The sequence below is a fragment of the Populus trichocarpa genome, chromosome 11 (genome assembly GCF_000002775.5).
Source record: "Populus trichocarpa isolate Nisqually-1 chromosome 11, P.trichocarpa_v4.1, whole genome shotgun sequence".
Taxonomy (NCBI): Eukaryota; Viridiplantae; Streptophyta; class Magnoliopsida; order Malpighiales; family Salicaceae; genus Populus; species Populus trichocarpa.
The window spans coordinates 8824894-8847647 of record NC_037295.2 but is presented as its reverse complement, the minus strand read 5'-3'; the positions used below and the strand labels follow the sequence as shown (position 1 = coordinate 8847647).

General features: G+C 33.6%; 1 protein-coding gene across 2 annotated transcripts; it reads right to left on the bottom strand.

Moving 5' to 3' along the window:
- Nucleotides 1–6618: 6618 nt before the first annotated feature.
- On the bottom strand, nt 6619–13560 carry LOC7497059 (putative hydrolase C777.06c). Of its 2 annotated transcripts, none has more exons than XM_002317254.4 (9): nt 13173–13554; nt 12924–13062; nt 12707–12834; nt 12105–12252; nt 11898–12003; nt 11618–11676; nt 7229–7264; nt 7038–7147; nt 6619–6944 (listed from the first exon to the last, which is right to left on the bottom strand). In XM_002317254.4, exons 1-9 carry the CDS (start codon nt 13343–13345, stop codon nt 6884–6886), a joined length of 960 nt encoding a protein of 319 aa, XP_002317290.1. In that variant the 5' UTR covers nt 13346–13554; the 3' UTR covers nt 6619–6883. The 2 variants fall into 2 exon arrangements, 1 of the variants encoding a protein (XP_002317290.1); XR_002984624.2 differs by having other exon boundaries at nt 6905–6944; nt 7229–7308; nt 13173–13560.
- Between the last annotated feature and the right edge of the window lie 9194 nt (nt 13561–22754).

Below are 22754 nucleotides of genomic sequence, written 5' to 3'. Positions count from 1 at the left end.
CTCCAAAAAACTTGAAAATATGTTTTTTTACCATAATTTCATTTAATATTAGGCTGCAAAGTTACATTATAAAATATAAACCCACTATTAAAACACCTGATTTTTTTCCAAAATTTGAAAATTCCAAAAGATTCAAAAACAAATTCCCTCATTTCAAAAACACAAAAAAATTTGTTTTGTTTTCACCTATATGACCAAATTCTAGAGGTTTTTCATGCATATTTTCTAGAAAAATATATATCGTAACTAGTTTATGATTGTCCATTAGGATTTGATCAAAATACCAAAAATCCTTCGACAATTATTATTTTTAATTAATATACAATGTTACGAATTAGTTGTAGATTTTATTATCTAGGGTTATAAAATTACACTATAAAGTACCTCAAATGTTAAAAATACAAAATAAAAAATAAATGTTATGCTAAAATTAGAGTCTTAGAACGGTTAAGATTTAACTCGATAAGGTAGAGACTTCCTCACAAAAGGAGATCTACCTCAAACCATAGACAAGACCAACAAATAAAACACGATTTAGAATAAAAATCAATCAATAATGCAGCTTACCTTAGATATGATACACTGAGGGTGATGCATATTCCTCTTGCAAAACTAATCCCCTTACCTAGGCTCTCGTAAACCATAGGTTTCCTAGTGACCATGATAATTAGATGGAGACTCCCTTTAATCATAACTTTATGATTGAACCCCAAACACCCTTCTTTCAAGGAGGTAGCTTTACCATTCGACATTGTGCACATCACGACATTTATCATCAGGATACTCTTTGAAATAAAAAATCCTTTTAGTCAATGAAATTTTCAGGTTGCATTTTCCCCTTAAATTCAATAATATCAACTCTCACATCAGAATCTTGTAAAGATATTTTATTCTTTCTTTGATGCTAATAAGAAAAATTGTCAATAACATCATGATGTGATCTGTGGTAGAAAGAATTACCATCCTCCTTATTATTGCAAGAAGAACCAATTTCAATGTTATTCTCATTATTATCATCATCTCAATTCTCATATTGTTCAAGACAATCTTGGAATTGCTGGATTTATCTTCTCATTTCATCAATTTAAAGAGCACAAATGTCCCTCTTGAATTCTCATGAACATGACGTCCATGAAAAACCATGATTGTAAATCCTAAGTTCTCATACCAATTTGATATCGAGATGGTATGGATATGAAAAGGTAACATTTCATACACATAATTGATAGTGTTTCACTCACGACTATAAGGTATAAAACCTAAGAGATATAGAAATGAATAAACTATCATTCTAAAGATACAAATCACTCACTACTTTAGAGATACAAATTTAAGGTATAAGTCCACCACTCACAAAGGATATTCATAACTTGATAGATTGTCAAAAGGACATGTCAAAGACTCTCAATTCAAATTTTGCCAAAAGATCTAAATACATTATCTGATTCAATATTATATACATGGAACACTCTTCAAGTCTAGGAAAACACCAAAATAACATAATTGAGACCCAAAAAAATAATTGTCAAAAAACTAGACAAATAATAATTATCACACGTTTTTAACTCATAAGAAACACAAACAAACACTTAGAATGCTTAAAAAATAGACATAACTTCTTGTAAAAAACTAACATAATTGAGACCCAAAAAAATGATTGTCAGAAAACTAGACAAATAATAATCACATGTTTTTAACTCATAAGAAACACAAACAAACACTTAGAATGCTTAAAAAATAGATATAAGTTCTTGTAGAAAACTTCAATGTAGCATGGTTGGACAATCTAGAACGACCACATTCTGAACTAGAAAACCGCGCCGGATAAGATTATTTTACCAAGCAATAAAGACAAACAAATTCAAGCTCAAATTTGGTTCATGGGTTAACTACAAACAGTAGCAAAAACTTCACCCATTTGCATTGTCAACCCAAACTCAAGTAGCCAAACATCCAATAGAACCATTAGGGGATACTCTTGATTACCAAGTGGCAATACGATTCTTATGGTTTCTCCTCCTATTTAAAACAAGTTTATCACACCAAATTATCGCATATTCAGTAAATTCAATAACAACAAGCTTTACCTTTTTTTCTCCTTCAATTATTGGTGGCAATCAAAGATCAACTTAATCTTTTTCTCTCACCTAAATAGGCATCGGGATCATTCCTCCCCTGAAACGCTATAATTTTTATCTTAGTACTTCCAAAAAAATTCTCTAAGCCATCACGATACTCAAAATCTCTTACTATTCCTTTATTGCTGAAATTATCATGATGTTGAAATCCCTCATCTCTTTGATTTCTATACTTGTTAAAATCCATCACCTTGGTGCATTGATGCATGGTCAAAATCAATTCTAGTTTTTCACAATAATATACTTACCTTTTCAATTCTTTAAGGAAATAATAACAAACAATAAAAAAAATCACAGCCTCATAACAATCACCCATAGATTTTAGCACTCAAAACAATCATGAAAATCAAAAAAGACAACAATACAAATTTACAACAAAAAAAATGATAGCAAAAATGAAAACAACAATGAATATGTCAACAAACATAAAAACCAATACGAAAATGAAAACATATGCAAGAAAGACTAATAACCCAAAACCACAATAGATTATACTGACCTGAAACTAACAACAACAAATAAACAGAATTAATTGACAATGCAAACTAATTTCGGTAAACACTGATTTGTAATTTTCACAAATACCCAAGCCCCAAGTATACTCAACTAATCCTAAAATCAATGACAAATAACAAATTCAAGCTGGTATGTAAGCAAACTAATTTTGGTAGAAGGCTAACTTACCAATTTATTAAGAATCGTAACTTTCAATTTTTATAACAGAATTAACAACAAACGATTTCAACTTTTTTTTGTACTATACGAATTCTTATTCAACAATAGCCTTTTTGAACATAAACCTTTTTTTTCATTTTTTTATACTATTCCCGCAAGAATTAAGATTGAAAACTACAAACAAATAATACGGATAATTTAAAGATGGATAGATAGATGAAACCTAATTTTAAAGCCCTACGCTTATACCAACTAATATGAGCAAGAACCTTTGAAACCACAAACAAGATATAAATAATCCAAGAAAGCTAAAATCAGATTCATAGAAACCTAATCCAACGATTACTTGAACCAAGAAATCAAAGATATTTGGTGAAAAAAGAACTCCAACCCTATAATTATAATGAATCACAAACTGGAAGTATAGGAAGAGCATCACAAAAATAGATGATCTTTTATAAGTCCAAGAAAAGTTCGATGAAGAACCTAAAATATGAGCAACTCACAAACTCTCTAAAAAAATCTTAAATACAAGCTAAATAATCCTATTTATAATAAGTAAAAAGATCATAAATAAAGCTGAAAAAATAATAAAAGAGTATTAATTCAAATAAGAACAAGAATCATAAATCAACTAGGAAAATAATGTAAATCCTGCACAATAGTTTTTGGACCTTATCACAAAGTCTTCCCGATGTTTGATTGCTATAAAAATTTAACCCTATAGAAAACAAGGCCTTTAGAATCTTCTAGAAAACTTCCAGCATGATCCAATGGCTAGATTAAAAAAAATTATTTTTGTTAGCATAAAACTATGCATTAGAAAAAATAAAGGCCAAAACCACCTTAAACTTGTCCAACTCTTTAAGGAACCTGTAAAACATGAGGAAACCAAGCCCAAACCGCCTCTCCTTATCATTATTGCTTCACCAACTCCTTTTCTTGTTTGGATTTACATTAATTAGAGTCTGATCATTCCTTGTTAAAGTCTGAAAGCTTGAGTTGACTCAAATATCCTAAATAAGCCCATTGAAGGTCTTTTTAATTCTCTTGGTCATTGACCTTGTAATAGGCATAATTGGCACCTTTATTAGATCATGTATTGCTACTTGATGATTCTTATTACATGCATTAATTTCTTTTTTAATTGGGAGGTATAGTGATGAAATATTTTGTGATGTTGTTCTCATGCATGCAAGTCACGTACTATTGGGAAGATTATAGTTGTTTGATAGAGAGCTTATTTATGATGAGTTCTAGAATAGGCACTTTTTGGTAAATGATAGTAAAATAATTACCCTTATATCTTTAACCCCAAAACAAGTATATGAAGATCAATTGAAATTAAAAGGAGAGACTAAGGGCAAGAGGAGTGAAAAGAAAGAGGTGGTTGAAATGAGTGAAAAGAAAGAGATGACTGAGAGGAGAGAAAAGAGATGGGCCACATGAGAAGAAAGAAAAAGAAGTTGTTCAGAGAAAAATATAGAAACAAGTGAGTTTTTATGCAAAAGAGTGTTTTTTATACTAACTAGTCTATGTCTGTACTTTTCTACCAAAAGACATGTTTTAATACTAAAAATATTGATCAATCTCTCCTAGTATTGCTATTTCTTTGTTATATGAATATGAGGATACATTTCATGATGATGTTCCTTGTGGTTTAGATCCATTTAGGGAAATAAAACATCTAATTGATCTCGTGTCTAGAGCTGCAATTCCTAATCGACCAGCCTATAAAAGTAGTTTGGAGAATACAAATGAGCTTCAAAGACAAGTTAAGGAACTTATGACTAAGGGGTACATAAGGAAGAGCATGAATCCATGTGCGGTAACAATGTTTCTTATGCCGAAAAAAGATGGGTCTTGGATGATGTATGAATTGCTGGGCTATCAACAACATTACAAAAATGTATTAACATCTAATTCCTAGGTTGGATGACATGTTATATGAATTATATGGTTCATGTATCTTTCCAAAAATTAATTTCAAAAGTGGTTATCATTAAATTAGAATGAAAGAATGAGATAAATGAAAAATTGTTTTTAAAACTATATATGAGTTACATGAGTGGTTGATTATGCCATTACTAATACACCAAACACATTTATAAGATTGATAAATCATGCACCAAGCACATTTATAGGAAGATTTATTAGTCTATTTTGATGATATATTGGTGTACATTGAAAGCTTCAAGGAGCATATTAACCATTTGTGTTGTGTGCTTGATGTTTTGAGGAATGAAAAATTGTAAACAAACTTAAAAAAGTATACGTTTTGCATGAATAAAATTATTTCTCTTGGCTACGTTGTTAGTGCAAAAGGTATAAAGATGGTGAAGAAACTCCATGAAAGTGTTCAACATCAAATACAAAAGAAGAATGAACAATATACATTTAAAGCCAACAAGGGTTGTAGGCGTGTTATCTTTGAATTTGATGATTGAGTTTTGGTGCATATAAGAAAGAAAAAAAATTTCAGCCCATAGGCAGCTTAGAAGGGATAGTCCATTCCAAGTCCTTGAACATATTAATGACAATGCATTTAAATTAGCACTTCCAAGCGAGTATAATGTTAATGCTACATTTAATGTTTATGATCTCTCTTTTTGATGTATATGATGATTAAAAGTCAAATCATTATGACAAGAGAGGGAATGATAAGAATCAACAAGCAACACCACAAGATCTATTGCATGTGTTGATTTGACCAATTAATGTGTAAGAGCCAAGAGGATCAAAGAGGTTTTCAATATGTTGATTTATGGCATTCGAGTCAAGCAAGCTTTGAGAATTCCTTCAAAAGTGGCGTCAAGCATGAAGTTAAGTTTAAAGAAGAATCAAGCCTTAATCAATGTGATCCACGCAAGAGATGAGAATGATTAGCATGTACCAGAGCTTGGCTACACTACTTTATATTAAGGGTCATGACTTTTAATCCAACTATTAAATCAAATTGAAATTTTGCTAGATTTTAAAGGTTTTTTTTCCTATAGGGTTAAAATTTTATAGCAATCATTCATTGATAAAACCCTCCAATAAAGACCAGAAGTTACTACATAAATTAAGTTTTTATTTATACAACACTTGGACTTTATATTTAACTTTTAAGTTAGTTATTTATGTTTAACTTTCAATCCATAGTTATTTAGAGTTTATTTTTGCTTAAGTCAAATTTTAGAATGTGAAGACAAATTGGTTTTTGAATAAATTTTTTATAAACACTCTTACTTTTGTTCTTCATTAAACTTTTCAAAATTTATCATAGAGATCATATTTGTGTCGTTCTAGCCATATTCTTTTGATTCTTAATTCAAATAATCAACGAGTTGATTTTAATTTTCTTGGGTAAGTATCTCAATTCTTAATTGTGAGTTCGGAGAGGTTGGCACAAGTTTCTATTCCTCTTATCTTCTATCCCGGGACTGGTAACCCAACACTACCTCAAAGTTTCTTAACACTACCTCAAAGTTTCTTACTATAATTTGTGAAATCTTATCAAACATGAGAATGGTGCAGGTAACATGTTTGACATCAATCACTACCCTTCATCCTCTTCCTGAACTGCCTTTCATATAATAAAAATAATCGATTCTACAGTTGAATTTCACTTGAGCTGCTGAGGCTATAAATGATTAAATTTTGTCTATGCTTCCCACAAAATGGGATGACAGATGATATAATGATAACAGTTGTTTCATATCTCAACCGGCATGGGCAAGTAAATAGAACCATCATCCATATGATGGTAAAAGCACCAAAGGACAGCTGTTCTGAATTCAGAAATCTTAAAAACAAAAATAAATAAATAAATAAAAACAAATCCTTCATTAACCATTGACGCATAACAAAAGTCAAAACATTAAATTAGTGTTTTAAGGCGTAATTATAGTTTTAAGATATTAAAAATATTCATGGCTAAATGGACCCCCCTGTATAGTGATACATCAATAACAAGTAGACCACCTTTATTGAGGAATGAGAGAGATTGAAGATGTGCTTAAAATCATGTTAAAAAAATATATGCCTAAAATAGTGAATATAATGTAAAGCTCATATTGATCCAGACCTTAAGATAGTTCTACAGGAATTCTCAGACCATCGCGCGCCAGCTGCACTGGTATTCCTTCCCTGCATGGAAACAATTATAAGTTCAAATTCTTTAATTTATTGTAAACACAAGAATAGAGGTTCTTGTCTAATCACGTGAAGCAAAATTTAAACCTTTGAGACCATTCCGTTAGAAAGTCATTGTCCTTGTAATGATCAAATTCATGGGTCATTCCAATTAAAAGAGCTCGCTTTGGGCATAATCTCTTCACTGTCTCAAGAGTCTGCATATTTACCATAACATGTGAGAATAGAAGAATGAAAATGTTCCAAGATAATTAAATGATGAGAAATAAAAGACAAACCTGAGGGAGGCAAAAGTGTGTATTATGAGACCCATTCTGTACAAGAGGTAGAAAGATTGGTGATTATATGACATAAATTCCTGGAAGATACCAATGAGTTATAATGCAAAATGGCAACATGAAATCCACTACGTTGTCCAGCGATATTGATGTGAATCAGCCTATAATATTAGAGGATGCATTAAAAGTGCAAGAGTCAAGAAACTTAAGGAAACATTCAATGGGCTTATTTAGAATATTTGAGCTAAGACAAGCTACAAGTGATGATGATCATACCTTAATTTGATCCATGCAAAGGAAGGGGCTGATCCATGGGCATAAAGTTTTTGGCAAATTGGGCAGCATAGGGAGAGGCAGCTACAAGTTTTTTCCTTATTCTACAAGGACCAGTGGCAGCTTAGGAGTTCTACGTTTACAAAGAATCCTAATTATTTAAGGATTCTTAGTTGGCAGCAACTTTACTTATCTTCCTAGGTAATAAAGCTGACAACTTGTCTTTGATTTGCAAGACAAAGTAGGCTACTTTTCCTTAATTATCAAGGACTACAAAGTTGGTTTTTCAAGGATATACAAAAGTCACTAACTCGTTTTTTGGACAACATACGGCAACCTTGATTTTTATTCAGACTTGGGTTTTATGTTTAGTTTTCATATTTTGGGTCATATTTTTAAATTAGGTTTAATGTCAGCCCATTAGTCCATTAAGGTTAAGTCTATTTTGACACTATAAATACTCTTTTGTAAAGATTAGTATTCAGATTAGATTATTATTGATTTTGCCACAACTTTTGTGTGCTTGTGCAAGGATTATTCATGCCTATTGGCACTTCATTGAAGAGTCTTGAATTTATCAAAAAGATCAATTGTCTTTGTGGCGTTCATCCTTATACTTACAATTCACAATTCCTTAAAATCATCAGGTTGGAGTCTTCATTTTGATAACTTCGATATCTTGGTTCAGGTAATCATTGCGTTGAGTTTTTGCTATCCTTAAATATGATTTTTAGCTTTCTTGAGTTATTTCTTCGATTCATATGGGTTCAAGGGTTCTTACCCTCCGGGTTCGCATAAATTAATATCAAAGCAAGGCTCTAAAATCAAATTATATCTTTCTTTTAAGTTTTCGCGTTTAAATCATATTATTATTGATTTTGCCGCAACTTTTGTGTGCTTATATGAGGATTATTCATACCTATTGGCTCTTCATTAAAGAGTCTTGAATTTATCAAAAAAATCAACGGTCTTTGTGGCATTCATCCTTATACTTACAATTCACGATTACTTAAAATAATTAGGTTGGAGTCTTCATTCCGATAACTTCGATGTCTTGGTTCAAGTAATCATTGTGTTGAGTTTTTGCTATCCTTAGATATAATTTTTAGCTTTCTTAAGTTGTTTCTTCCATGCATGTTGGTTCAAGAGTTCTTACCCTCCGGCTTCGCATAAGCTGGTATCAAAGCAAGGCTTTAAAATCATATTATATCTTTCTTTAAGTTTCCGCTTTAGTTTCATTGTTTTCTTTACATCTAATTGTTGCAGCATAGTATAAAAAAGGGTTGAAAATCACATATTGTGAAATCTACCGCAAAGTAAAAGTGACAAAAGTTTGAATTCAGGATTTAAAAATATCCACCAGAATCTAATATTTCTTGGAGTATTGGATATCTAAGTTTTGATAAATGATTTCGGGGTTATTTGAACACAAGTAGGTTCGAGTAATTTTGAATTGCAAAATTGGTTTCTTTTACGTCGACCACAAAATTTCTTTGTTTTGCTATTGTTAGTTTCGGTCAAATTAGTTGTCTATTGATAGTTTCGGTCAAAAATAGAAGTGGCTATTGATTCTAAAGGTAAATTTGATACTCAATCTACTCTTAACCATGAAGTTAAGTGTTTTAAATGTTTGGGAGTTAGACATATAGCTTCTTATTGGCCAAACAAGAGAGTTGTGATTTTACAAGATTACAACAAGATTGAGATCGAGAGTGACAACACTAATGATAAGATGCCACCACTTGAGGATGCTAGCGATGAAAATGTAATGCATCCAATTAAGGAAGAATCATTGGTTATTCGACGTACACTAAATGTTCAGATCAAGAAAGATGATTTGGAACAATAAGGGAGAATATCTTCCATACATGCCATATCATACTACAAAGTATGTAGTATGATTAGTGATGGTGGAGTTGTTTTAATGTTGCTAGTCTTATATTTGTTAGAAAATTGAATCTAGTCACTATTAAACATCATAGACCATATAGGCTTTAATGGTTGAATGAATGCCGAGAAGTTAAAGTTAATAAACAGTTCTTGGTGTCTTTTTCGATCGGAAAATACAATGATGAGGTTTGGTGTGATGTGGCTCCTATGCATGCAAGTCACTTGTCATTGGGGTGTTTGTGATTGTTTGATAGGAGAGTAGTGCATGATAGGTTTAGAAATAGATATTCTTTAGATGGAAAATCCATCACATTTGTACTATTGTCACTGAAACAAGTCTATGAAGACCAATTGAAACTCAACAGAGAAAGGGAAGCCAAAGGGAGTGAAAATCATGGAGAGATAGTGAGCTTTGAGCAGGGAAAAAAGTCAAATTCAGTCAAGAGAGAATAATAGCAAGCTAGTCGACAGTGAAGGGGCAAAAAAGAGAAGATAGTGTTGGGAGAAAAAGAAAGAAGCATGAGAGTTGTTATGCAAGACAGTGTTTTGTTAAAAATGTTCTTTATACTAACAATCCTGTGCAAAATAGTGGTGTTGTTTCTTTGTTGCAGAATTATGATGTATTGCCCATAGATAGTATACCTAATGGTTATTGGGCTTGGGTGCAAATGCAGAAAGAGAGATTTCTAGCCCATTGGAGATCTAAGTTACATCAAAGGGGAGATGATCTATTTTAAATTCTAGAAAGGATCAACGACAATGCATACAAAGTGGATCTTCCAGGTGAGTGTCAGTGTAATTTTCAATGTTTTTTATCTTTCTCCGTTTAATATAGGTGACAATTTAAGGTCAAATCTTTTTTAGGTGAAGAGGAATGATGCAAATCAGCCTACAACATCAAAGGTATAGATTGGATTATAATTGATTTTGCCACAACTTTTATTTGCTTTTATGTGCTTATGTGAGGGTTGCTCATACTTATTGGTTCTTCATTGAAATTAAACTATCTTGAACTTATCAAAGATCAATTGTCTTTGTAGCGTTCTTCCTTATATTTTCAATTCACGATTACTTATAATTGTTGGGTTGGAGTCTTCAATCCAATATTATTTGTGTCTTGATTCAAGTAAGTATTGTGTCAAGTTTTCGCTATCCTTAAATATTATTTTTAGCTTTCATGTTTTGTTTCTTTCTTGTGTATAGGTTCAATGGTTCTTATTCTTGAGTTCACATTAGATATGAATGAAATAAATTGGCATTATCCAATTTTGTAAAAAAAAATTGCATATCAACCACATTTATTGATCAAAGTCAAATAGCATGAACTATATACCAATCTCAATCCATAATTTGATTATGAATCTTTTTCCTTTTCTTTTTTTTTCCACGACCATTTAGACTCGAACTATACTACAAGCAACATTTCCCTTCCCTAAATCCCTTCCTTATAAGAAGAGCAGTGCATATTATAAATATTGACTACTAAAGCCATTTCGATCAAATTTCAAAATCATATGGTTTCCTTTTTCTGGTTCATTGGAAGGATATTGGGCTTTGAGCTCTACAACAAGGAGGGACCATTCCCTTCCCTCCTATCTCACATATGAGCAGGATTTGATCCCAAGTCACTTGAAACAACACCGTGCCACTTTGAATATTAGAAAAAAATGCAACAAAATGTGCGCACAGTGTAATTGCATATTTCACTCAAAATCCTAATTTGCCAAAATGGTCAGCCTTCCATCTTGGCAAGTGGTGGAGGTACATTTCAGCCTCCATTGAATATCCCATAAAAAGTTAAGCAATTAGATGACAAGGTAACAATGATGACGTCTGTAAATTAAATGACAAATTGAGACTTGGGCACATAATTGGAATTCAGAGAAAATTAAGAGGACCATTTTGCAAATCACGCTCATTACTTTCTATGCTTTTACATGACTTACTTTGTTGGAGAACACACCAAAAAAGAAAACTATAGCAAATGGCTTACTTTGTAAGACAACCAAAAGAGGAACACACTACAATATTTGTACAAGCCCATGCACACAAAATGCTTGTGTCAAAACCACCCAAGGGTTCATTTTTCCCACATGATATGCAAATTCTACCAAAATTTGATGAAAGAATGTGGATGTTTGTACCTCACTCTGATACTATCCAATATTCATTGGATTCAAAGAGGGAATATAAGAAAATAGAATATAAAGAATTTTTGCAACTAACCTTGTATAAAGTGTCCAGGATCAGAATATCCAATTGCCCTGCACTAGCTTTTGAAATTACTGCAAAAACCAATATGTCACTATATCAAAAATATGACAGCACAGATCCCCAGAAAACCATCCTCTTTTTACACATTCCACAGCCATTGAAAATCTCTCCACATGACAATGAATCATCTCCATTCGTGCACAGAATTAAGGGACTCTTAACATGTCTAAACAGTGCAAATATATGCTTCCAAATAAATTCTTACAAGAAAAGTGAACAAAATAAAACTAACCATGCTCTGTGCTAGATGGAATGCGTGAAACATCAGATATATAAGCTACTCTACATTTTTCACCAAAGAGAAACCCCAGAGAAATATAATCTTCTCCATGCATCACCTACATTACAGAACAAAGATGACACAAGAATAAGAAACAGGGCAGAGAGATAGAGTATTAGTAGTTTACACATATTTTAAGAAAGGTTCAGATCTGGTAACTGGCAAAGGAACAAACTGTATGCCTGATGCAACAAATGGTCTTTGATGGTCTTCCTCAATTATATGCCAGTCCAGCTGTGCTACTCGTCTTATTTCCTGGCCTGGCTTCAATTGTTTCTGTACCAAGTAAGGGAATTTCTCTGCAATGCTGCTCAAAGACAAAACATGCAGTGACATCAAGTAATGTTAAAAGTCGGATTGAAGTAAAGTGCAAAGTACAATAATAAATCAAACGAATGGCACACCACATAAATAAGTTCTATGATCAGGAAGTCTGCATAAGACCTTGGTTTGTTGTAGAGTATTCACTTCTATACTATAGTTATATTGCATAAGTATGACTCGACTGGCAGGAAAATAGTTATCTTTCCTCTTTTAAACCTTCAAATCTTATCAACTATAGAAGTCTTAATAGATGTTCAAGTTACTTTCATCAAATAGACTTCAGTCCTTGTGTTGATTATCTCAAAACTCACAACGAAGGAACGATGAGCAGACAAAAGCATCAAATGATCATTAATTATCAAACATGCCCTGCCAATGGGGAAAAAGTAGTAAAGGTGATGGTGATAAAACAAACCCAGAAAGAAGAGAATAGTTACCTATCCATTGCATGGTGACTTAGGTAGATGGGAGTGGGATCAATGTCATTTATCGGGCTATATGGTTGCACAGCACGTATATCATCAAGACCAAGAACTGCATCAGCATGTTCATGAGTCAAAATGATCTGCAGTTGATTAAAAAAAAAATTCAGTCCAAGTGGCCTCAAAATGAGAAATAATATAATATATAGGAAATCATGATCATAAGCCTTACAGAATCAATACGAGGAATGTTGTGGAGAGTAAACCACCTAAGGACTTGCTCCCTGAATGTCTTACCCACATCTATCAATATATAGCTGTGTGCATTATCACTCTCACTGTAGTGATCTATAACGAGTGATGTATTGCATCTGTAACCCACACCCAACAAAACACCAAACTCACTTTTATTTTTAATTAATTAATTAAATCCATCAACATTACAGTAATTCCACAACGGACCAAATATGATAGATCGAACCTGTAGTTAGGGTTTTGGTTGGGAGGGACGGAGAGGGCCTGAGAGCAAACGGAGCAAGGAGGATCTGATGGCTGGAGGAGGCACCTGACGTTGGGGACGGCGCTCGAGCATCCTGTCCCAAGGAAGATTAGAGCCGATCCGTTATTACAAATGTTGCTGTTTTGGGACTCCATTTTTCAGATTTGATTAGGGGTGTGTAGTGTGGGAACAATGGATTTGAGAAAAGAATGGCTAACAAATAAGAAGGAGAATGGAATAAAACAAGGAAAGAAAAAAAGCATGCTAACTGTAGAGAGGGAAAAAGAATTATATTTCTCTTCTTTTATTTTTATATTCCCTTTGTTACAACTGCCTTCGTATATACGCATAAGTAGAACATGCGAGGAAGTTCTCTTGCCTTCATATCTAAGGGTGTGAAAGCGACATAAAATATGCATATTTGTTCATAAAGTGTGCATATTTGTTGAACCTATCCATCACTTCGAAGATAACTTCCTTGCCTTCTGATTGACGGAGGCCAGTTATGAAATCTATACTGATGTCTATAAACAGTGTTGTTGCCACTAGTAGTGCTCGTAATAGCCCTAGACTGGCCATATTTTCTGTTTTGCATCGTTGACAAGTTGGACATTCTCTTACATATTGTCTGGTCTATTTATGTTGTTTTTTCAAGTAAAACATGCAGGCGACCCTTGTTGTTGTGACTGTAGAACCTGAGTGTCCTCCCAAGAATGTATCATGATAAACAGTTATGAGCTAATGCTGGATTGTTTCCCACCACAAGTTTTCCTTTCCTGAATAAGTAATTGTCACTCCACTTATAGTGAGGGTATGTAGTCGGGTCTTTCATTAAATCTTGGATGATGGATTGAATCTTGTTATCCTCCTCCCGGCACATCTTAATGTCTGCTATTAAAGGGGTCGATATTCTGGGCAGTGCTAGAGCATTAAGTTCATTGATGGTTATCCTAGAAAGAGCGTCAGCTGCAACATTCTCTCTTCCCTTATGAAATTCAATTTCGTAATCAAATCCCAGCAGTTTAGTTAGCCATAAATGTTGAGAGGGAGAAGATATTTTCTGATCCAGCAGGTATTTAAAGGCTAACGTGGTCAGTTCTAATCTTAAAGGACCTTCCCCACAAATATTGTTTCCACTTGGTTACTGCCAGTAGGATTGCCAACATTTCCCTCTCATAGGTGGATAACACTTATTGCCTTGGCCCTAAAGCCTTGTTGATGTATGTTATAGGATGCCCCTCCTGCATTAACACTGCCCCAATGCCTGAACCTGCTGCATTAGTCTTCATGATAAAAGATTTGCTCATGTCAGGTAGGGATAAGACTGGAGGATTAACCATTGCCTTCTTAAGATCTTCAAAAGGCAAGGTTGCCTCCTGGTCCCAACCAACTACATCCTTTTTAAGAAGTTTGGTTAGGGGATGACAAATAATGTCATAGCCTTTTACAAATTTTCAGTAGTAACCCGTGAGCCCCAAGAATCCCCGTAATTGCTTGATGTTCTGAGGTAATGGCCAATTTTTGATAGCTTGTAGCTTCTCTAGATTTGTAGCCACTCCTGTCTTAGAAATAACATGGCCTAGGTACTCCACCTTGTCATCACCAAAGACGTATTTGCTCTCCTTTGCCACCAACTTGTGTGTCCTAAACAAAGCAAAAATGACTTGTAGATGTTCTAGGTGCTCTTTGTAGGACTAGTTGTAAATTAAAATGTCATCAAAAAAACACTAGAACAAACCTCCTCAAATGAGCTCTAAACACCTCATTCATTAGGCTTTGAAAGGTAGCGGGCGCATTGGTGAGACCAAAAGGCATTACTAGGAACTCGTAGTGACCATTGTGTGTTCTGAATGCTGTTTTGTGTACGTCTCCTGAGATCATCCGGATCTGGGGGTAATCGGAGCATAAATCAGTTTTTGAGAACACCAATACCCCTATTAATTCTTCCAGTAGCTCCTCAATCAAAGGTATGGGGAATTTGTTTTTGATCGTCAACTTATTGAGGGCTCTATAATCGACACACAATCGCTAAGAGAGGTCTTTTTTCTTTACAATCACGACAAGTGATACAAAAGGGTTGTGGCTTGGTTGGATTGTGCCAGCACCCACCATTTCGGAGATCAGTCTCTCCACCGTATCCTTCTGTAAATTATAGCACCTGTATGGCCAAAGGTTAACAGGTTGAGCTCTCTCATTCAAGGGAATAATGTGATCTTCAGGTCTGTTAGGGGGTAACCCTGCCAAAGGGGTGAACACATCCTGGTAGAGGTGAAGCAGATTTTGTAAGGATTCCTTTTCTTTATCGTTAAGATTTTTCCTCATTGTTAATGCATTTGCCACACTCGTTTCCTGAACCAACATCAAGCTGCAGAGACCAATACCTGCTATACTACTTCTACTACCCAGTAGACCACTCATCTGTCCAAACTAGACTGATTGTAATTTCACAAGTTCTTCTCCTCTTAGTGTTACTCTTTGTCCTTGCCAGTCGAAGCTCATCCACATACTCTTATAATTGCATACAATGTCTTCAAGGGTAGACAACCATTGAACACCTAAGATCATATTGCAGGCATCAAGTTCCATCACAAATACATTGGCCACGAAATGTATTATATGCACCTTCCATCTGAAATCTTTGCAAATTAAAAAGCACAACATTTTTCCCCCAGTGGCAGCCTTAACTGTTACTGGATTGATAGGAGTTAGTTCACACTGTAACTTGTTAGAAACCCAAGTATTCATAAAATTGTGTGTGCTACCGGAGTCTGCCAATATAAAGATAAGTAGCCTAACCACCCGTCTTGTCACCTTAAGGGTGTAGCACCCTGGAACCCCTTCCAATGCATTCATAGAAATGTGTGGATCGGTGACTTTTAAACCATCCTTCTCCCTAGCAGGCTCTAACTCACTGTTTTCATCCCTCTCCTCCTCATCTCCTACTAAACATATGGAATAAAGCCTTTTTGTTCTGCATTTGTGTCCCGGAGTGAATTTGTCATCATACCAAAAACACAAACCCTTTGCTCTTCATTCTTCCATTTTTGTGCTTCTAAGAGTTCGGGTAGGTCTTTTAGTAGGCTGAGTACCAAACTGAGTTTGAGGGGTGGGTAATAATCCAGACAGTTTAAAGGGTTGTGAAGGTAGATTGTGAAAGTTGTTATATTTGTAAAAAGGTTGTTGTTGGGGTGTTCGGTTGTTGCTAAAAGGTATGGTTGAGTGTTTGATTGGTTGTTTTTAGAATTTCTTGTAGAGGTTAGTATTTTCTTGTAGACAGGAAAAGATTAAAACGTATCTTTCATCAATTTCTACACGATTCCACAGAATGTTGAAGTCTCTAATATAAGTCTCCAAGTCACCTTCTTGTTTCAGATCCTTTAACTTCTCTAAGGGGTCCTTATGGCCACCAGACCTTCCACAGATGGCTTCCACATATTCCTTCCAGGACACTAACCTACCACCATTGCTACGCATGAAATTTTGATGCCAATACAGTGCCATGCCATCAAAATAATAGGATGCTAACTTGAGTTTTTCAGCTTCTTGGACCTTTTTTATCTTAAAGTATTGGTTGCATTTATACAATCATTTATGGACGTCTTCCCCTTCGAAGGATGGAAAATCACGCCTAGGCTTATGGAACTTGTAATGTCCACTGTACTGCCAGTCGCTTCTTATGGCCAGTCCTTCCTAACTAGAGTGTGGTTGATCACGGTTAGAACCAGTCTCCCCTGTAGGTAACTACAGTTTCTACAACAATGTCTTCTATTAAAGGGAAGTGCCAGAGATGAGCTCTTCCAGCCTCAAGGGTCTGATGTCGCCGACCAACTATTGTTGTCCTCGTTGTTCCAGCATTCTTGCCATTTTATCATTCCACTGAGCTTGTTTCCTATTAGATGTTTCTATCACCCCTTCTAATTTTTTAATATCTTGGGACCTAGTGTCAGGAGCCATTGTTTAGGTTTGAAGATACTAGTTTTAATACCATTTGGTGTGGGAATAATGGATTTGAGAAAAGAATGGCTAATAGACAAGAAGGAGAATGGAATAAAACAAGGAAATAAGAAAAGCATATGAACTGCAGAGAGAGAAACATAATTATATTTCTCTTTTTTTTTTATGTTCCATGTTCAGTTACAACTGACTTCATATATAGGCATAAGTAAAAGGTGGGAGTAAGTTCTCGTGCCTTCTTAATTACAATTATTAAAACGGTACGTATTAAAGATGAGTCAAATGGTGCATGTTGCTTGCAACGGTAACTTCTACTTTAATTGATTTCCCTCTGTTGAAACCTTCAAACAGAGCTCGCTTGTAACAGTGTGGAGGTCAGACGAACTTCTTTAATATCATAGTTTTTAGACCTATCCCGGTCCAAAGCTCGGGTTTTGGGTTTTGAGCCGGTCGCCCGGGACACTTTTTTTTTAAAAAAATCAACACGACGTCGTTTTAGTAAAAAAACAAAAGTCAACGGGTTGCAACCGGGTTTTTGACCGGGTTTTGCGGGGTCAACCCGTCGGGTCAGCCGGGTCATATCGGGTTTTTCCTTCCCCTGTTTTTTCTTCAACCGGCCCAGTTCCAGCCCTGGGTTGGCCGGGTCCCGGGTCGACCCGTCTGGCCGGGGCGGGTTTTAAAACTATGATACGCTGCTCATGCTGTTATTGTTTCTCAATTTTATTTCTTTATTTTTGTTATCCTTCTATTCATGTTATATGAACAAAAAAATCGAATCAATCTTGTTTTTGAGATGGCTATTAGAGTCGTCTTAATAAATAACATGTTATAAATTCTTAGAACTTTGATGGTGTTCTAGAGAGAACATACAAAAATATTCTAATTTGTTTTTCTTGATTGATAAAAAAATATTAGGGAAATCATTGTTTATTAGCCATCAATATCCTTGTATAGATGGAGAGTCATAAGCTTATTAGAACTTTCTCAAATAACAGTCATAGATTTAGTTAGCTCTCCAAACTAAATCCTGATGAAGCTATACTCTTTCCCCAAAATAGAATATATATATATATATATATGAACATTTATTTACATCTCTTACTTGTACATATTAGACATTCTTAGTCATAACCTCATCCTTATAATGAGATATCTTTTTTGTTCTCCTCTTCATATGATAAATGGAACGTGCAACCAAAAGACATGGAATAGGTGTGAAATATTATGTTAAGCCACTATCAAAACTAACATAACATAACAACTCGATATCTCATTTATACCCCAAACAAAATAATCATCCTAGATCAAACATCTATAATCCCTCTTAGATAATATTAGGAACTATGCATGATTTCTCACTATATGTATTTTGTACTTATGATTATGTCAAATATAATTATCTAACATGATCGCCCGGGCAATAAGTTACAAATCATTAGTGTGATTCAAATAGTTTTTCCTTAACCTTCATGTCAATTAATTTTGACTTAATTGTTTTCCTAGACATGTTATGCTGGACTGTATGGTTCATAACCCTTAAATAACATGTTAAAGTATCATAACATAGTTTTAAGTTTTAGAGGGTAGAATTAGGGATCAATAAAAGAATCATAGGACTCACACAATGATAAAGAAGGGATTAATTCTATCATTTTCTTTTACAATCGACTTAGCACATACAGTATGATATTGTATGTTATGTTATAGTAGAGCTCCCATTACAAGGAATGTCATGCTTATACACCATGATATTGTATGTTATGAACCTTGGTTTGAAAGCTACAAAAAGCTTCTAACTTGAGTATCTCAAGACAATCACTCTTTTAGTACCTTCTTGAAATTCTCACATTTAACTATCTAATAGGCTTTATAAATCTCATCTTAACTCTAACTAAGGTGACATAAAATAACAAAAAAAATATTTTCTTACAAGCTCACAAAGTGCTAAGCATTACAAAATGCATCTTATGATAGCAATATGTCTCATCCCGCTCACTTTCTCAATGACATGGTGATTTCTCGTGTAAGTGAGACAATCATTGATCGGTGATATTTACATTTAATATGATATTATGCAGTAATTTAAATTAACAATAATTATACAACAAGTATACTTATAATCCATTAATGCATAAAAAGATCCAAAATGTACAATCATATAAAATATAAACTTATCAAATCCTACATAAGCATAAACCTCTAATATGCATAAGAAAGATGTCTCTTAGAAGAGGTTTTGTAAATAAATCAGCAGCCATCTCATGAGTAGAGATATGCTTAAGGAAAATTTGATCATGTACAATGATTTTTTTGAATAAAATGGTATTTGGTATCAATATGCTTTGATCTGTCATGATGCTTGGGATCCTTTGCATAAGCTAATGCAGAAGTATTGTCATAATAATAATGATAACATCTTCTATATGTATTATAACATTTAAGCTCTACAAGAATCGTATAAGCTGGATTGCCTCTTGAACAACAATTGTGTAAGCAATGTATTCTGACTCCATCATAGACATGAAATAGCTTCCCTCCTAAAATAAAAACGTATCCTGAGGTAGGTTTCCCCTCATCTCTATCAATAAATCCATCAACATCAATGTATCTGATCAGTCTAAGATTGTCATCATAGTAACATAAGGAAAGATTTATTATTCCTTTTAGATATTAAAAAATCCTTTTAATTGTTTTCTAATGCAAAATACCAGGATTACTTTGATATCTATTAACCATGCCAACAACAAAACATATATCAAATCAAGTACACATTATTGCATACAACAGATTACCAATTGCACTTGAATAAGGAACATTTATCATTTGTTTCTTCTCTTCCTCTATCTTGTGATATTGTTCAACACTAAGAATATGACTCTTTATAATTGGAGTATCAATGGATTTAGAATTATACATACAAAAGTGTTTTAAGATTCTTTTAATGTAAGTCTTTTGAGATAAACTTAAAAGTCTCTTAAATCGATCCTTTTGGATCTTAACTCCCAATATATAATATGCATGACTTATATCCTTCATCTTAAATGCAAAGGACAACCACTTTTGAGTGGCTATAATCAACTCCAAATCATTTCCAATTAATAAAATATCATTCATATTTAAAGAAAGGATAATAACTTTTTTCTTAACCTTTTGTACATACATATAATGATCTTCCTCGGTCATCATAAAACCAATCAAAATAATAACTTGGTGAAACTAGTGATACCATTATCTAGATGATTGTTTTAAGCCAAAGATTAAATGTTTGAGGCGACGAACTTTGTGCTTTCGTCCTTTTACCATAAAACCATTTGGTTGATCAATATATATCTCATTGTCTAGTTCTCTATTGAGAAATGCAGTCTTTACATCCATTTAGAATAACTCTCAATCCAAATAGGTGATAATGGCTAGAGTAAGGTGAATAGAAGCAAATCTCACCATGGGGGAGAATATCTCCTCGTAATTTATTTCTTTTTTTATATCTTTTTCATCAAACGAGCCTTGCATTTATCTATTGATCCATTTACCTTGCTTTTAATCTTAAAGACCCATTTAATTCCTATAAATTTATATCCAAGTGGAAGATCAATTAACTCTCATATATTATTCTTAGCCATTGAACTCATGTCACCCCTCATGACTACCATCCATTTTTCTGATGCAGGTGAAGTTATGACTTCCTTATAAGAAGATGGTCCATCCTTCTCCAAAGAAACACACATGAAAGACTCCTCTTCAATCTCAAAACGATGTCGAGGAATAGTTTTATATGTACTTCTACGTACATCTAGACTTTGAGAATGTACCTCTTATAGTATACTTCCACTGAGAAAAGGATCACTCCCACCATCTATAACAACTATAGGATAAGGTTCAGAAACCTCATTCTAGCTATAAGATTGTACATAACCTTTATAAGGTTCTTGTAACTTATAAAATTGACTCATTTTTAACTTCACCAATATTTAGAAAATCCTTTTCTAGGAAATTTATATCATGAGACTCTGTCTCAGTCATTCCTTCATTAGAATGTTTACCATACATAACATAACCCTTAAAGTAAGAGTATCTAATAAAGATTTGTTTACTCATTCTAGGACCCAATTTCCCATATTTATAAAAAGAATTGTCAATATATTCTGTTCATCCCCATAGGCGTAAGCCTTTTAAGTTAGATTTTTTACCATTCTATAGTTTATAAGGAGTAGAATGAATAGATTTTAAGGGTACTCATTTAAGTATATAAGTAACAGATAATAATGCATCCCCTCAAAAGCTAATTGGAAGGTTAACTTACGTCATCATAGACCTAACCATGTTTAAAAATGTATAATTCCTTCTCTCTACAACACTTTTTTGTTGTGAAGTGTAAGGAATCATCAATTGCCTATGTATCCTTTTTTCACATAGTTCCTTAAACTGTTCTAATAAATACTCTCGACCTCTATCAATGCAGGGAACCTTTAAGTTCCTCTCTTTTTTATTCTTGACCTTTATCAAAAAGCATTGGAAATAATTTAAGGTTTTTGATCGATGAGATAATAGATATACAACATTGTATTTTAAGTAGTCATTTATAAAAGTTAGGAATTAAAAAGCGTCATGACATGCCCTCATATTTATAGGTCTATAAATATCTGAATGGATTAGCTCTAATGTGTAAATAACCTTTTTATCCTTACCAAAAGGCTTTCTGTAAGCTTTTCATGCTAAACAAGGTTATGTATAGGTAGGCTTACTTTAACGAGTGGGCCCAACAACAAATATCTAGGGCACACAACACATAATATAAAACTAGGTCACGTCCAGTGCTTATCCTCAAGCGATATGTGCCAACTTCAAGAACATTAACTTGAACACCATTACCCATAGTAATATAATGGCTATTTGCTAGGAGACACTAGTAATCTATGTGTCTAACTCGATCTCTAACTATATATTTTGTTGCTCTTGTATCTATAATCTAACCAAAGAGAATATAAGCAACTAACACATGTGAACATATATATACAATAAGAGAGTTTGGATAGAGTTTTACCTTCTTCAACTCATAACAATTTTGAGTGAAGTGACCTATATTTCCTTAGTTATAACACTTGACCTTGGTCATGTTCTTTTTTCCACACTTGCCTTTATGACATTTGGTTACTCTAACTTTTTGTGCTAAATTTATAGCATTACCTTGTGCAACACCCTTTTGAACTAAATACCCTACACTGTTTAGCTTGGGTTGTAAAACCTGTAGTACAATTTACCACTAGTTCAAGATGTTGCTCAATGTCACTGAAGGTTTTAATACCCTTATTATGTGTTAGCATCATCTTTATATGCCCCCAAGAGGATTTAGGTAAGGACCTAATTACAACTTGAACTTGCTGCTCATTAGTGAGATTATTTCCATTTACATGTAACTCTCTAATCATGGCATACATCAATCAAATGTGTTCCATCATGGAGTGATCTAGGTTCATCATATATTGGTTAAACTTAAACTTAAGTGATCTAGGTTCATCTACAGTAGAAAAATAATTTATAAATTATTTTGGAACATCAAGATAATAAATAATAAAAATAACACAAAAACAATCTCATGAATGCAAAAAAATA